This window comes from Phascolarctos cinereus, unplaced genomic scaffold, assembly GCF_003287225.1.
Source record: "Phascolarctos cinereus isolate Bilbo 61053 unplaced genomic scaffold, phaCin_HiC Scaffold_7;HRSCAF=346, whole genome shotgun sequence".
NCBI lineage: Eukaryota > Metazoa > Chordata > Mammalia > Diprotodontia > Phascolarctidae > Phascolarctos > Phascolarctos cinereus.
In genome coordinates this window covers 163,927,819-163,946,992 of record NW_027556180.1, presented here as the reverse complement: position 1 = coordinate 163,946,992, position 19,174 = coordinate 163,927,819, and the positions used below count along the sequence as shown (strand labels likewise).

Genomic DNA, 19,174 nt, shown 5'->3' with positions numbered 1-19,174 from the left:
CAGAGATGTGCAGACTATAATTTCACTAAAGATGTTATCTGCCCTTGGCTGAATTACCCTATGTTTAATTTGCACCCCCTCAACACACAGGCCCATACCCACACATATATACACACACGTATTCAAATTAGTTATTTTACCAGGTGTCTGATTTATTATCGAGCACTGAAAAATTTGCACATGAAAATGACAAGATTTAAACCAACAAATCAAAACTTCCATATAATTTTTAATCAAAATCTTATTCATGATTCTTGTTATCATGTCTGTGTATAAATTACTTATATTCACTGTAATCTCAAACATTATGAAATTTCTTCATAATGTAGGGGAAATTTCCATTCCCAAGTAAATTCAGAGTACCACATTCATATTCAACACAGTCTCTTTAGCTTGAATTTCCAGACCTCCTGAGCTAACGTAGATGAGGACACATTTACAAATTATTTTTAGAACATAAGTGTTTTAAATTGTCAAAATAATTATTTCCATAGAATTAATGAATATTCTCAAAGTCTGCTATAATGTACATAGATCCAGATCTGTTTCTGAGGTTCTGGGCTGGGAATATCTACTTTGAATCTTGGGATTCTGTAAGAAATGGTACTAAACTCAGTATCACTATGGACTTCAGGTCCATAACACACTATCTTCAAAAACTCTCTTTCAGAAACAGGACTCAAGAGCAGACACCAGGGTCTGACATAAGTACTCAGAGGTCTCTCTATAAAATTATGGTAACTTAAATGTCATTCCCAGTATACAGTTATTTATGTATTTTTTGAAATATCACTATAAAATTGTCTCCCCCTTTTGAAGGTGAAGTTTTGAAAATTCTAGTCTATGCAGCATTGGATACATCAAGATATCTAGCAAGATGAAGGCACTACAACAGAAAAATTCAAAATTACTCACATATATCTGATTGTTGCCAAAGCGCTTCTGGATTTCATAAAGAAGAGTGCCATCATTTAGTTCACTCAATGTTGCTAGGTCATCATTGGGAGCTGGAGGCATCAGCTTGACCTAAAAAAATAAACTTACACATATAATTTCATTTTAATACATTCACTTCATAGTATGACATTCCAATTTTAATTATGTCATAAATATTAATGGCCACACAAATAACACTAATAATACCTCATTACCCTTTTGTAATAGATGAAAAGGTCTATTGAAAGGAAAAGTCTGTATTTACCATTAGGCAAAAGGGCACATTGGTCTTAATAAGAGAGTTTCTTTCACACCTGCAGTGTGCTTGCTACCAGCATGCCATTTATAGTCATCAAATCTAAAAAAAAAAATAATTTCACAAAGTAGAATATTTCTGTTCTCTCCTTATGGCTTAAACAGAATAGAGTTTAACCCTATGTGAGATGGGTCAGGGGAAGGGGAAGAAGAGAGAGGGCCAAGGCAGAAAGTGAGTCTCACTATAATATTACCATTATTGAAACTGGAATGGAAAGAAGCTGTGCAGAATCAGTTTCTGTATACAAATGCATGGGATTTAGCAAGCATTTGGATTATAATCAACTTTATTTGGGCTTTTCTTAGCTCCAGGGATAATGCTACTATTAGGTTATTACTTTAGGGTCTTTATAGGACAACCCAATAGATTCCTCTCAGTCATCAGAAAACCATTTCACTTCACTAACTTAATACAAACGAAAAATTCATTTTAGATTTTCCCCTAAGACAAAAGTCTTTCATTTCAATGTTAAAATACAGACAGAAATCTATGTATTTCATAATTTCCTACGCTTCAACCAAGTAGAATCTCTCCACAAATTCCACGCTTGACTTCCTTAATCATTCAATCATATCTAATTTCTTGCTGATTGACACTCATAAAGAGAAAGAACACATATAAACTGTTTATCAACAATTATTTTATATTTGTTTATTATCAATTATTTATTAATACTTTTACTTTAACAAAGAGGTCAACTGCATATACACCATTTCAATGTAATTTGAATCATATAATGGGGGAGGAGGAGGAAAAGCCTAAGAAAATACCAAAAGATTGCAACTAGAAGATGAGTCCTTGGCCCTAGTGACCTGTGAAACAGATGTAAACACAAACTTCACTATAATACTGTGGGGTGCCCTCTGCTTTTACCATGACTGCAGTAGAATTGAAAAAAGACAGTAGAATTTGGTGCTATTGATCAAAAGATTTTAGACCATCAATAAACATTAATTTAACTGCATGTGCACAATGTGCAATGGCAAGTTGCTACTATTCAGGGAGTACTGAGCTACAGCTATCATGATATTCTTATTATCAATGAAACCAGAAGACACAAAGAATTTGTAAATAAATTTAAGTGTAGCTCACATGTTCCCCCCAAGGAAACACACAGTTGAGGGAGTTTATTTTATTGTGCATCTAAAGGCAATAAAAAACCCCACTACTTCTTGGCATATTTGATTCTTTTCAACTTTCAGGGTTCATAATGAGCATAAGAAAAAATTCTACCGTGAGATAATTATAGATTATGCATGAACATCTGTTGCATATGAAGAAGATTTGAAAGTTGATGAAGGAATCAATTAAGTAATTCAAATAAAGATAATTCATATCTTGAAATATAATTAATTTTAATATGAAGTTGGGCAAAGGGCAGATGTGGGAAAATATGTTGGAAAATATGTTTCAAGGCCAAAAAATGAAAGAAATTTTTAAAAAGCATATTACTCAGAAATCTCACAACTGTATAGCATTAATACCTTAATCAAGAAAACAACTTGGCCTCTAATGAAAGGGACTAAGTCCCAACAGATAGGCAATGGCCAGTTACTAAAACAGAAATAATTTTAGAACCTCTTCCCTGCATAAAATCAAATTATCAAGATATTAGAAGGAAAAGAGTCAAAATCAACACGAAGTTAGAAGGAAAGATAAAGATAAAAACCGTGAGTGATTCAGATGGCTTCAACCTAGCCTATTTAAAGAAATTATTTACTTTGAAAAATGGGAAATAGAAGTAAAGGACTTGACTCTGACTATTTTAATTTCTTGGAAGGAATTGACCAATGTAAAATAGTTGCTATGCCAAAGAGAGCAAAAGGGCCCAGAAACTATTTCAGGGGAGCAAACACTTCATTTCTTTGCCAAGTAGAAAAACCTGGCAACAACCACTAGTGCTTCAGAATACAATCTCATTTGGAAAACATCAGAAAGGAAAATTGAGTACAGGATCACATAGAAAAGCTTTGAAGGGTGAGACTTAGTATGAGAATCAAATAAATAACATCATTATAAGCACATTTCTAGATGAATCTGAAAAGAGAAAAAATTAACATGAAAGAAAATAAATTACCCAACATTTTTAGAGTGATCCATTCCCTAGAAGCGAAAATGGCACCTAAACTCACTAAGTCAGGAAGAGCAACTGGGCTTGACCAAATCCATACAGAAGAAATACATGTGGAAAGAAATACAATTTTAAAGTTATTCTGGGTTCAGTAAGTGTTTAATAATGGGGTAGCCTGGAGTTAGGAAAACTTGAGTTCAAATCAGACATAAGGCAAATATTAACTTTGTGACCCTGGTCAAGTCACTTAATCTCTATTTGTCTCAGTTTCCTCAACTGTAAAATGGAGAAAACAAAAGCATTTACCTCCCAGTGTTGTTGTGAGGGTCAAATAAGACAGTATTTGTAAAGTGTTTATCATAGCGCCTACTACACAGCAGCTGCTATATAAATGCTAGCTGCTATTATTATTACTATTATGTGTTTTTTGATTCAATAATTCATCCATGCATGCATATCTGGAAGAGGGAAAAATTCTAAAATCATGGAAAAGATTATGTACACAAAAAAAGATTCTCTCTCAACCCCACTCACCCAAGAAAGATGAACAGGTGGATATCAGCAACAACCATTCTCTATATCTAATTTCTGCTCCACACAAAATCTGTTTAGTAATAAAGATGTTCTTTACAGAAGTATGATGAAGGAAAAATGAAGGCTTTGGGAGGTGTTTTTTTTTTTTACAGCAGATATTTTTTAGATATTCCCATACCTGACATAGCTGGAGAGATCACAAAGGAGAGATATATTTATTTCTTGAGAAAAACGATATTTGACTCAGTAGAATCAAATCCAGAAAAAAGGCTCCAATGACACATGTCATCCCTGTATGTAGAACAAATAAGACTCCTTGATGGACACAACTACCTAAATGATGTTGTTCAACAATCCTCTGAATAACAGTATTGAGCAATGCATGTAAAAGGTGTTAAAAGTTGGGTAAAAAGTATAGACCATTCTAATGAAGATGCCTTGTACCAATAATAATAATGATAATGGTGGGACTCAGCAAATGATTTTATTTGTGGATGACATTGTATTGATCACATTAAGTTCCCATGGTCTCTCTGAAGAACTGACCAATCAAAAGATACTGGATGAGCAATCTACACAGAAAAAAAGGCAAACTAGGGAGATTATGAATAAATCTTTCCCATATTATTACATGCAGGGAGCTGGGAAGTTCATTTGTTTAATTTAAATATAATGGATTAATACCTCCAAGAATATAAAATACCAGGGTTAACAGAAAAGAAATAGGGAATAAAAACCACATGATTCCAGAAAAAGAAATTGAAAAAGTCATAAATGGGCTCCTAAGGAAGGGGTGGGAAACCTGGAACCAGATGAATTGACAAATGATTTCTATCACTCATGGAACAAAAAATTCATTCCAATATTATACAAACTGCACAAATAGGAAAATAAAGGATCCTACCAAATTCTTTATTTGATACAAATATGGATTCATATCTAAACCAGGGAAAGTCAAAATAAAGAAATAAAACTACATACTAATATCACAAATGAACATTCATTCAAAAATTTTAAATAAAATTGTATCCAAGAGGCTACACCAACATTTCATAATCATCAAATGCAGTTAGTTCAATATTAGGAAAACTGTGAACATAACTTGCCATACTAATCACAATAACAATAAAAATCAAATGATTGTGGAAATAGATTTAAAAAGGTATTTGGAAAAATACAATACCAACTTTTTTAAAGATTAGAAAACATGGGAATAAATAAATTTTTCCTTAACATCATAAATATTAAGTATCTAAACCAAAACCAGAATTATATTTTATATGAATGCAGTAGAGATATTTCTGGTAAAATCAAAGGTAAAACAAGGACATAAATTATCATTGTGGCTATTTGATATCATGCCAGTGATGGAAATAAGAAGGGGGGAAAAATTAAGGAAATAAACATAGGTAAAGAAGAAACTAAATTATTGCTTTTTTCAGATGTGATATGAACTTAAAGAACACAAAAATTGAACACTGGAGAAAATTATAATTTAAACAATTATACATTATGGACATTTCTGTATATTATCAACAAAACACAACAGGAAGAGATAAAGAGAAATTCCATTTAAAATATCTACAGAATTATAAAATACTTAAGAATATAACCATAAAGATACACAAACTACAGGAATTAAACTACAAAGTCAGACTTACATAAGTGAAATAAATATTTTTTAAAAAGTTAATTCCCATCTTAGCTCTCCCAGACAATGCTGTTATCCATCCAGGTATACATCAGAGTATAGCCATTATAGGCATCTTATCATTTGTTTCCTCTCTGCACACTCCCCCTCTGCCCCATCATAATCAGCTTTTTACTTCTTTCTCAGACAATAATGATCAAATCAAGTTTCCATTAGTCTTCAAAATTCTAGGACAATATATTGCTCAATAGTTTCAGTCAGAATTTCTGTCACAACTCAGACCAAAGTTCCATTCCCTGGAAACCACACTCTGATATATGTCTCCCACAAAAAGAAAGTAAGCTCCTTGAGGACAGAGCCTGTCCCTTTTTTGGAGGCAATTGGGATTAAGTGAATTGCCTGGAGTCACACAGCTAGTGTATGAGGCTGAATTTGAACTCACATCATCCTGACTCCAGGGTAGATGCTCTATCCACTGTATCACCTAGCTGCCCCGTAGGCCCTGTCTCACTTTCATATTTGTATCCACAACTTTTATCATTTGGTATACAGCAGGTGTTTTAAAAATTCTTGTTGACTGAGAGACAGGGGTTGGTCAGTCATAAAATAATAATGAAGAACAATAGGGTAAAACTCCAAGGGCTGTACTTTTAATATGCACAACATTTTTTTTAATAATAGGAAGTCTTTAATGCATTGGAAAGATCCTCTATGGAGGGTTTATGAAAAGATATGGGAAAGAATTACAAAGGATGAGGAGTTATGGATGACTAGTAATCTATACTAGAAGAGAAAATATCCATGTCAAATAGATCTTGGATCATTTTGAGTCTTGAAGTAAGGGGGGAAAATGAGTATTAAAAATCTGCTAAAAACAGAGAAAATAGAATTAGTTCTAAATTATTTCTCCAAGGAGCTAAACTTTTCAAAATGCATAGGATTCTTATGGAAATATTCATGAAGTTAGCACATTATACTTTCCAGATTTTTTCCATGCCTAATGTAGTATTATGACCTTAAATACTTGGCCAAATTGACATCTTCAGAGTTTCAGAAGAGCTGCAATTCATGTATACAGCATGCCAGCTGTTAAATGCTACTTATATAGGGAAAAGTGTTCTGTATTTTCTAGGGGGAAAAAGTTGTTTTTTTTTTTATTGGAAAGTCATTACATGAAAATAAAATAACATGGACTTATGAAACATTAAAGTCATTGTGCTTAGTCTAGGAACCTTAAAAAAAAGGTTTATGATTTATCTTTCTATCCTTTTAGTCCTAGTGAATGAAGAAGGATATAAGAGAACATTTTAAATGAGCAAGAATATAAGTGAATCTTTTAAACATAAATACTTGAGAAGAGCATTGTCATATATACCAGAGAGGGCACAGATCCACAGGATAATCAAATCTAGCCAACCTTCATCTCTGTGCCAGAAACACACATGTTGTGATGCTAAGGCTGAGAAATAACATTCTGTTGGGGATTCCCTACTTAAATATTTCATCAGTGTCATTCAAAGATGATGTCTGCTCGGTTGATAAAAATTGAAGCTACAAGGATTCAACTCTTCTCCTATCTCCTAGGCTGTCAAAAACAATTTGGGTATTGTTCAATATCAATTATTTCACATTTTACACTTCATTTCATCCTGAAGAGTCTCACAGGCTCAAGGCATTGTCCAGACTTATAGCTCCCAAGGTAACAGTAAAAGAGTAGTGACAGCTCTTTTTTCCTCACTAAAAACCAAAGTCCTACATTGTATATTCTTTATTACATATTGCTTGACTCCAGATACAAGTTAAGAATCTTGTAATTCATTTTAGGTATCATTCTTAAAATGTCAGAAAATTTCAACTCGTAACTGTAGGCTTCTACTTTATGATGACTCTCCAGGTATATATTCAAATTAATAGGATTCTGTTCTATTAATAAATCACATAAATATAGCAATTTATATTTTACAACATTTCCCACAGAAGCTTTGGCTCTATTCCTAATGAGCAGCTAAGCTGTAATTTTACCATATTTTTTGACTCATGGAATTTTTTAGATAAAGGAAACCTTTAAGACTATGATCTAAGAAAGAGAATACTGGATTATATGTCAGAAAACTTGGGTGCTGGTCTGCTGCTTATTCATCATGACTTTGGGCAGCAGCTCACTTTAAGCTGTCCCAGTCTCAGTTACTTCATGTGTAAAACCGAGAGAGAAAGACAGGAGAATGAGAGAGAGAGAGAGAGAGAGAGAGAGAGAGAGAGAGAGAGAGAGAGAGAGAGAGAGAGAGTATGTGTGTGTGTTTCAAGTGTGATAGAGGGAAGAAGAAAGGGAGAGGGGAGGAAGGGGGGGGGAAGACATACAGAGACAGAGAGACACACCAAGAGAGAACTAGACAATTTCCAATTTCTCTAACTAGATACTTTCCAAGTCTAACCTTCCATGATTTACTGCTCATCTATGATCATCTTATTCAGAGTCCTCATTTTACCTAGTGACTTTTGGAGGTTAAATAATTGAGACAAGTTTGAATTAATTTTTAATTAGTGACATTGCTAAATAGAGGCAAGTTCCAACAAATAACTACAAGGGTGGTAGAATAATAAAGAGAAATAGTTGCTTATATTGAGTCTAGCTACCATAGCCATTGTCTAGAGGAGTATCTTCTATGGATACCTGACCTGACAATGGTCACTGCAGGTGTTGTAGCCCCTAATTCTTCAACAGTCACAGCCATTTCTCACCACCAAAGTTCCTGACACTGTCAAATGGTGTCAACAACATCATAAATTTACATGGCTTTATCAATAGAAATAATATCAACAAAGATATAGCCAATTGTCTTGCTACAGTTCCCTAAACATCAGTGTACTTTTCCATCTTCCCTATAGCTGAATATTACTGAATATGATCTCTCCTTCTTTTAGAACTTTGCTTCTGAGAACAGGAACTGTCTTACTTTTCTATCTGTATCTCCAATACTTAGCACACTCCTTTGCACTTAAGTAAGCACTTAATAAATTCTTTTTCACTCACTCATTCATATAAAATTCCCTTTCCTCATGGCTAAGCTTCTGATTTCCACACAATATGTCAGCTGTAGTGTCATCCTGGCACCTCACTCAGCACCTGGGGCCTCTTCATCATGAAACATTTATCCACCTTTCTGGCTTTTCATGTTGGTGAGTTCCTTCTGGACCTCCATTTTGGATAGAGGATTAGCCCATCCAGTGTTCATTCCCATTGTGGCTGCACATCTGAATTTCTATACTTCAACAGCATACATCAAAATGGACAGCTTGATCTTGCCCCTCCTGTCATTACTCTTATTTATCCTTTTCAGCTATCTTTGGTGTGGCATCTTTCTCTGTTAGAATTTAAGTCCCTTTAGGTCAAAGACTGTCTTTCTTTTTACCTGTATTAATATCCCTACTGCTTAGTACAGTACCTAGCACATAGTAAGTGCTTAATAAATGCTTATCGCCTTGCTTAAAATCATAAGAGTTTTAAAATGAGTTTGTTCTTAATTGTATAATATCCAAGAGAATGGCATATATTTGTGGGATACTTCTTAACACAAATAAAAATAGTATTGATTTGGCCAATATTATGTCTGTTCACTTTCTGGGGGAGAAGGAGTGTTATTATTCTTTTCCATAGTCACAAAGACTTGCCCTCTAAACCTAGGTAGCCATTTTCAAATATGTTCTTTGGACCTAAGGGAAAACAGGAAAGAACATGGATGAAACAGTGCAAATCAACAAACAATATGAGAGGGAAAAAGTGAAAATGTGCTCCCCATTGATAGTGGATCATTGGTTTTCTCTTCACTGATGAAAGATATAAACATAAAAACATATGTTTAGATGTATGAGCACAGTCTAATGATGGTTGTAAATATTATTTATTTTTTAGTATCTTAGTATGTATTTTCCCAAAGCATCGATAAGAAAAAAAATATTTACAGGCCCTTAGTACCCTCTGGAATAAATAGTACGATGCTTAAAGAATAATGTAGGAACAAGGCAGACACCAGCAAGCGAAAATGCATATTCAGTTCTCAAAGGAGTCGTTTAAGGGGAGAATTAAAACACGATTCTAATTCCCATGGAATTCTCTGCTGTGACTTTTTTTTTACCTCAAAATAACTATTTACACAAAAGATAATAAAATCTGTCCTGAAAGTACTATTCCAACTATGCCTATGCAAATTTTATGTATGAATACTCCTAAAAGCATCCCAACATTTGTTCTGTCAAGCCTGAAAGAGCTATCATAGACTTCTCATTGGTATTAGAAATTCAAATTAGTTCTACAGCTGTTACACTAGAGAAAGCATTCGGCTGACAGTTTTAAGAAATGTCAAGACACACTAACCTTATAATATTGAGTGCTTAAAAATGTACCATATGAATAGATGAAGTAATAGACCCCTACCCTTATGCATAGCAAAATTTCACAGTAATTGGGAAGGAAACCATGACATCATTAACAGTAAGACAGATTTTCAGAAGTTCACCTTCTATTTTCTTTAAAATGTGTTTTTATATGAGATAATACAATTAATGAAAGCTATGAAAATATGCATTTATGAAAATATCTATAGCTGACTAATGGTGGCATTCACCAGTATTGCCTGGTGAATGTCAATATTCTATGCAAGAACATGGGAAGAAAAACAAAAAATAGCAATATATTGCAGTGTATATGACTGTTATCTTTTCAATAAAGATCTAAAAAAGTATATGATAGAAGAATCAATCTTAGAACAAAAAACATGGCACATCTAAGGGCCTGAGGTCAATAGAACATTTATTAGTAAAATCTGAGGAATTATTTGCTGCAGGTGGGGTCCAGGAGGTACAGCAATATAGAGACCTATCTTCTTAATTATCCCATTTTGGGCACCCAACATCTCCACACATCTTTCAGTGCATATCTATAGATTAGTACTTTTTATCAGCTTCCAGGATACCATCACAACACAGTCAATCCATGGTCTATAGCAGGGGAAACACACCATGGTTCACAGGCCAAACCTGGCCCACTAATGGTTTTTGTACACCCCTAAGAAAGGTCGTTAGAAAAAAAAAAGACAGTGGGCTGGATTTACCATTACAGCAGTAATTTTCTGACTCCTGATCTATGGTAATGAGGGACAAGGGACATTAGAAAATACAGGGAGAGATGAGGAGATGGGGATGCATAGATATGGCAGATGAGACATAAGAAAGTGGCAAAAAAGGAAAAGGGAGCCAAAAAGAATGAAGAAGGAAGAATCAGAGGAGAAGAAATGGAGATAGAGTAACTAGGATGAAGAGAAGTAGGGGAAAAATAGAAGAGGTGATAATTACATTGAACATATCTTTTTTCTTTTCTTAGACAGTAATGATAGACAAAACTCTTAACAGACTAATATTGATATTTATCATTTACTTTTTAGTCTAGAGAACCATATATATATACATATATATATATATATATATGTATATATATATATATACACACACACACATACATACACACATACATATATATGTACACACACATATAATATATATGTATGTATATATGTATATGTATATATGTGTATATATATATGCCATACAGATAATATCATTAACTTCATCCTATATATCATTAAACGATCGAGAGATTTTGTCTCCAATCAACAAGCATCAATTAATGTCTATTATATAAATATATAATATATGTATATATGGACATATAGACATACACATATAAATTAGAGGTATTGCATTATTAAATATTTATTAGTTAATAATATTATTGATATCATTAAGGGCAAATTGCCAAAACACATGGTTCTCCCGTCTATATCACAAGGATTAGGGATACAGTATTCCCATGATCTAGAAAATGCACATAAAATTTTCTGGCCCTCCCTTCATAGCAGAGAAGGAGTCTGAATTATTATGGTATTTAAAGATAAAATATATTGACATTATATAATACTATACATACATTTTATGAATTTCTGAGTTTCTAAACTTTTTCTGTGTTATCTTCTGGCCTTCATGTGTCATTTGTAGCTTCCACAAAGCTACCCCAAAATTTTCATTAAATTTCTTATGCCAACCCCCAATATGTTGAAACCATAATGGGGAAAGATATGATGTGGAAAGGATAACTGTATATGGGCTTAAATAATTATATTTTTCAGAACCCACAATTTTTAGAAGTCTTCTTAATAACTTTCCTATTAAAATGAATGTATTCAATTCAGCTACTGAAGAGCTCTATACTCCCTCTGAGAGAGCCTCATCTACATAGTATATTGAGTATGAATGCATGATCTATTTGAAAAACACCATGTGAAGTACTCTGGTGATCTCTGTTAATAATATATGAACATAAATCTGAATAATGGCTCTTCATACCTTAATGAAAAATTAAATATCCATGATTACTTCTAATGCAGACTGGATGGAATACCACTAAAGATAACTCAAAGCAGGACAGAGAATCTGCTTATGTTCAGAACTTTTGGCATTTTAGTGTAAAATGTCTATTTTGAAAACATTCTGCTAAATAACTATTAAAAAGCTATCAATTTGTGCAGGAAAAAAATCAGGTTTTTTTTTCTAAAAGTAGAATATAAAAAATAGCACTTGATTTGAAAGGATTAAACTTGAGTCAGCAGGTCATAATTGAAATTATCCCATCAAAAATAAGAAACTGACCTTCTGGAAAACTGGTGATCACAATCAAGGAAATATTATTAAGGGCAAACTGCCAAAATCCATAATCAATCATAACCATGGCAAACAAAAAACGTATTACTGAGAAAATGAAATTAAACATATACCTCAATATTAAGAGAAATGCACAAAATAGCAATAACTACAAAAACAATGCCCTGGAAACTCATTACACTTTATAAATTCACATACCACTATCTTCATGCTAAGAATATTAACTTCCAAAATGTTCCTGCATATTCTATAAATAAACTGTCCTGAAAACTGGAGTATCATGACCAGCAAGATTGCTGTGACAATTATTGACCTATAAAATAGATGTTGCCACACCAAATTTATATAACTTTCAATTTAAGTGTAATGAAAAATTTCCAAAGTATGGAGAATAAAATCAAACAATGTACAAATAGGAAGAAGTACATGTTATTTATATTGCCTTACAGTTCTTTGAGTGGAGTTGTCCTTCTGTCTACAGGAAATGAGCTACCTCCCCAATATTCTAATTCAATTTCAAAAAATAGTTATTTTATACACCCATGAAATGGTCTACATCAGAGTTGTCAGATTTACAGACTTCCACATGCAAAACTCCCAAGTGCAGTTGAACAAGACTGAAATTGAGAAATCTTTAACAAAAGATGAAAATATACTACAACACAGATGTTAATTTATGGTTTTGTAAGTCAGTATGCCTGCAGGATCTTTTTCAATTTTACTTTGACACCAATGGCCTACACTATTGACCATTAGGGAGGCAACTTGTCTTGAAACTATTTCTTTTGAAGTCCAACTAAAAATATAAGAAAAGCCAGGTGGATGATGATAGTAATAATAAACATAATAATAACAGTAATACATCAAGGAAGGATAGGGAGTTAAGGCTTTGAACTTGAATCTATAGGTGGAATTACCTACAAATACTTTTGTCTTCTGTAAGAAAGATATACCAAGCATAAAGCTATTCAAGAGTAAGCTTTTCAGGCCTACCTGAAAAGATTTATTGAAAGGAATCAAAAGTGATTTTTCTCTGAAAAGAGCTCTTACATGGATGATACCCAAGAGAGAAATAAAAAAGCTCTTTACGTGGTGATATCCACATGAACTTAATCCACAATATATTAACAAAGATATGTAGAACTAATGACTGAGTCATGTGGGTTGTTTTTTTTTTTACCGAAATGGAAGGATTTATGTTAGCAATTAAAAATCAGCTTTAGAATCAGAAAGTACAGAAAGGTTACAATTAAGGACCCCAAAGAACTTGATTGATACAGGTTATGCAACGAAATGATGGAAATTTTGCAACATATACTGCAGGTAGCAAAAGACTTAGCATATATTGGGTGCCAAGAAAAACACAATCAGTTAATATTTATTAACTAATAGGTGACAAATTCCCATATTAAAATATAAACCTGCAAATATTCCTGAGAAACAACAAAAAGCCTGATCTAGAACAAGAAAATCATTACAGATAGATGTTTTGCCCACAGCTTCACAGATATAATGTCAATCGATAACATTTTAAGGACACTATTTTAATAGATGCCATGATAATGAACACTTATAATAAATGCTATCTGACAAACTGACTGGTAGTTGACTGACAACAAGTCTGAAAAACATTAGCTTACATGTCAGTATTCTTACTTCTATTTAGGGGGAAGGGAATGAGCATTACTATATTGCTTATAATGTTCTAGGCAGTGTGCTAAACACTTTACAAATAATATCTCATTTGATCCTCCAGTAATCCTGTGTAGTAGGTGCTGTTATTATACCAATTTTAAAGTTGAGGAAACTGAGATAAATGGGGGTTAAGTGACTTGTCAAGTGTCGCACAGATGGTAATTGAAAGTGTCAGGGAGGTCAGTACTTCAAGGAGTTCATCTTTCAGGCAAGGAAAAATTATAGGGGAGATTTTGTTTTTTTATCTTTGCTTTCTTTTTTTTTCCATCCTTTCATTCATAGAGTGATAGTCGTGGAGTCACGAATACATGAGTTCAAATCTGGTCTCAGACACTTTATAGATGTATGACCTTGGACAAGGCAATTAAGCACGGTCTGCTTCAATTTCCTCATCTGTAAAATGAAAATAATAATAGCACCTGCATCTCAAGGTTGTTGTGAGGGTAAAATGAGGCATTATTTGTGAAGCACTTGGTAATTCTTAAAGCAATAGGTAGACAGAAAAATAGATGTTAATAGTACGGTAAAGTATTTTAATGCTCCAATGAACTTCTTTAAGCTATACAACATTCAAAACTATAGGAAAAGTCGGTATCTGCTGTTACAGAGAGGGAGATTTTGGAAAGGAAAAGCATATCACTTCCACTCCTATTAAAGAAATCAAAAGGTTAGGAAATTTCTAGACAGTGACTGGAAAGTTGAAATTAGGTCAGTGATTTGCAGGAACTTCTAGGCATAATACTCGAGCCCTCCCAGGAGGGCTGAGAGGAAATGTAAGTCAGAAAGACTGGAAAAAAAGCACATCCAAACTACAAGACTACCCTGGGATCAATGAGTTTTGTTTTGGGGTTTTTAGATTGTCTGCCCCAACCCATTCACTTCATAGGTGAAAGAAAATGCAGCTTATAGATGCTAACTGATTTATTCATGATCACACCTCTTGGCAGAGGCAGAAACAAACTGCTAGTACTTCTATAATGAGAGGTTTATTATCTACTGAACATACAGCTTTAGGAGAGCCAGACATGAAGGAAGGAGAGAAGGAAGGTGAGACAAACCACCTACATCTGTTGAATAACTGCTGGTAATAACTGAAGTGAAAGAAGGCCAAATAATTCTTAAACACTAATGGGCAAATCCTTTTTTTCCATCAGTTCTCACCCTAGATCTATCTGCTGAAATGAGCATTGTTGGCCTCCTTTTCCTTCTGTATACTGTATTTTCTCCTCTCTGGGCTGTCAATGACTCCCTTTTAACGCTCCCCTCCCTTTCTGTATGACTGTTCGTTCTCTGTCTCTTTTGCTGGCTCATCATCCATATCATACTTCTTAACTTCGGATATTCCCCAAGGTTATGGCAGAGATTCTCTCCTCTCTCTGCACTTTCTTCCTTGGTAATCTTCTATTAAGTGTTTGATCATCATCTCTATACACATAACTCACAGATCTAGAGATCCACCTGCAGTTTCTCCTCTGAGCTTCAGTTCTGAATCTTCAATTACCTATTGAACAGTTCAAATTGGATATCCTAAAGATATCTAAAATTCTATTTATCAAAAACTGAACTTATTGTATATCCTGAAAAAACTCACCTTCTTCTAAGTTTTACTATTTTGGCTGAAGGCACTCCCATTTTTCCAGTTTTCTAGGTTCATGACCTCAGTATTATTCCTGGTTCTTCAATATTCCTCACCTGACATCACAAATCAAGGTGTCAAATCTTGCTACTTCTATATATATACAATACCTCTCACATCCAGCTCCTCTACCATCTTAGATTAGCTCCCCATTATCTCTCACCTAGGTAATTGCAAGTCTTTTTCCTACTGCAGTTCATTGTACTAACTGTGGCCAAATTTTCCTTAAGGACAGATTTAGTACACATTTTAATAAATTTCAATAGCTCTCTATTTTCTCTATCAGGAAATAGAAACCCTGTTTAGCTTTTAATGCCTTTCGCAATCTGCCTCAAACCTTTATTTCTAGCCTCACTGAACATCATACCCCAGCATTATCCTATTATGATCCAACAAAACTGGCCTCCTTCTCACACTTATTTCTTGTTTCCATGACTTGCACTGACCATCCCTCATGTCTGCTGTATATCCCTTCCTCAACTCAGCCTCATTGAATCCTTTCCTTCCTTCAAGATGTAGTGCAAACAGCATCTGCTGATCCACCAACTCTGTGCCTCCCTCCCAAACTACTTTGTATTTAATTATTTTATACTCATTCTCTTTATGTGTATCCCATAAGTATACATGGAATTATTGTTTCCTCCATTAGAATGTGAGATCCTCGTGAGTAGGTACTGTTTCATTCTTTGTATCTGTGCACAGCATAGCACCTGACATACAGTAGGTGCTTAATAAATGCTTTTTGTTTGATTAACTGAAAATCACAATGCTTTTATGACTTAACAATCATAATGACAAGTAACATTCATTTATTAGTTTGAAGTTCACAATGCACTTCATCTAAATTATCTTGAGATAGCAAATGAGTAGATGATGTCTGAGAGTTGCTATGGAAAAAAATAAGCCAACAAATAAATGCACACATATATACTTGTAACTACATATATGTAAATGTATATATTTGAACATATGTGTATATGCATACAAATAATAAAATGTGCACCCAAGGCATCCACTTGCATGCACATACATGCAAATGCATGTAAATATCTTTATATCTATGTGACATTTATATGTATTTACAACATGTGGTGAGAGAAATGCTAAACCACTCCAGTAGCTTTGTCAAGAAAATCCCATAGACGGTAAGGTCCGTGGGGTCACATAAAGTTGGACACACCTGAACAACTGAACAACATTGTGTTTTATGTGAATGTGTGAATACAGATAAGTGAATGCATATGTGTGTATGTATGTATATGTATAGGCTTTTACATATATATGTTTCTATGTGTATATCTGCATATGTGTAAATACCTTTGTGTATATGTGTCTGTTCATGTATCTATGTATCTATGTATCTATGTATCTATGTATCTATGTATCTATCTATCTATCTATCTATCTATCTATCTATCTATCTATCTATCTCATCGCCCTGTAGCTAATCTGGTGATAATCTTTTTTAATCCTAATAAGCTTGTTGGTATTCAGACAACAGATATCACCACGTTCCTATAAATGGGTCAGAAAAAAAGCTTAAAACACAAATTAAGCGTAGGTAGATAAACCTGATCATTAACTGTCAAATAGTGTATCCCTCTTTTCTCTATTTTTCCATTATATTGCTTTTAAAAAAAGGGGCTAGTTTGATATTATGCAAGGAGGATGGGACTTGGAGTCAGAAGTCCAATTTTGAATGCCAGCTTGTTCATTTACTAGCTATGTTACCATGAAGAGGCAAAGGTTTATTAAGCACATGATATACGAAAAGAACAGAGACAAAAATAAAAGTTCTATAATCTCTGGCTTAAAGAAGTTACATTCTATTTGGGGGTGGGGAATGGGAGAATATAATATATACACAGATAATAGCAATATAATAAAAGTTAAAGAGACGGGGTAAATGAGAGAACTAGCATAAGTTTTCTAGGGGAAATAAAGAAGGCAAAGAACAACTTAACAAAGGAAGAAAGAATGGGCAAAGGGGTGGGGTGGGATGGGGTCATAGAATGCTTTATGGAAGATAAAGTATGAGCTAAACATTGAAAGACTATAAAGGTTCTAAAAAACTTAAAAGAGGAGATAGCACATTCCAGGAGAGAGGACAGCCTAGGCAAATGCCTTGAAGCAGGAGATGACATGTTAAGTCCTAAGAATAGTCTAGAAAGCTAAAGACTGGAAGTAGGATTTGTGAAGTATGATGGATCTAGTAAAATGGTGGTGGTAGTTGTTCAGTCATTTAATTCATGTACAACCTTTCATGACCCCATTTATAGTTTTCATGATAAAGAAACTTAAGTGTTTTGCCATTTCCTTCTCCAGTTCATTTTACAGGTGAGGAAACTGAGGTAAACAGGCTTAAGAGACTGACCCAAGGTCTCACAGCTATTGTCTGAAACCAGATTTGAATTCAGGTCTTCCTGACTCCAGTTCCAGTGCTCTATCTATTGCACCACCTAGCTGCCCTAGACTAGATATATAGATTCTGGAATCACCTGGGTAGAGGTGATAATTGCAGATCATGAAAGGAGAGAATGTAGACTGAAGAGGAGGGGAGCCAGAATATAGAGTGATAACTTCACTTGGTAAACTGTAACCTGGGATGTGCTAGAGGCAGCTCCTATTGGCTCATAAGAACTAACTGTTCAATTTTCAGTGTGAATATTTGTATCTCAGAAACTGGCAAACACTATAAATCAAGCCTCAATCTATTTTTTTGCTGATTTCTAAACTTACAAAAGTAATGGGAAAATGTCAATAATGCAAGTTACACTTACAAAATACAAATTATCACCTGACCTTTCAGAGCTGGTTGTTAGTCATTTGACAGGACATCCTTGACTATAACAGACTGGATGCCTATGTTTTATTATTTATTCGTATAAAGATATATATTTTGTTAAAATCACATATTTTCTATATATTGTTTTTGAAAGTATGCACATAGCATTTATGTGATAAAACTGCAGGGGAGAATTGCTTACGTAGATTAAATATGCAAACATTTTGAAAGATGTTTACATATTAACACCAAAAACATTTCCCAAAGTTTAGAAAGCTTGATAAAAATTAGTCGCAAAAATAATATGTATTATATATATGTGTGTATAAACTTGAAAAAAGTTTAGGAAGAGTGAATTATTGATTTAAAGTGGAAATATTCAAGTTGCTATAATTAATTAACCCCAAATTAATAAAATAATTAATGAAAATTAATAAATTAATAAATCAATTAATAAAAATAAAACAATAATAGTAATAAAACAATTAGAGAGCAACACTGTCACTTTACATTTGTAGATATCATTTATACTTTTGATATCACTTTCACATACGCATCACATTCAATCCTACCTAAATGAAGTTCATATCGGTGGATTAGTCTTTTCATTCTTGGGAACATTTTCAGAGATAACTGCCCCAGATCTCCTATGTCAGCTTTCTGGAAATGGGCCTTCTCCTGACACTGAAGGTAGAAAACTATCACTGCTATACCTGCTAGGAACAAGGGGATCTTTATACCATTCCATACTGCTTCTTCTCAGGCACATGAAGCATCGTTGCTAAGGACTGAATTATATTTTATATTGTTTTGTTTTGTTTTGTTTTAATCACATGTAG

At 33.7% G+C, this 19,174-nt stretch overlaps 1 protein-coding gene across 1 annotated transcript in view; it reads right to left on the bottom strand.

Annotated features, from left to right (window-relative positions):
* MYO16 (myosin XVI) overlaps nt 1-19,174 on the bottom strand; it is a 693,538-nt gene that overhangs the window by 424,402 nt on the left and 249,962 nt on the right. Inside the window, 1 exon segment of the mRNA XM_020970073.2 lies at nt 916-1,026. Coding sequence (XP_020825732.1) covers nt 916-1,026 — 111 coding nt within the window.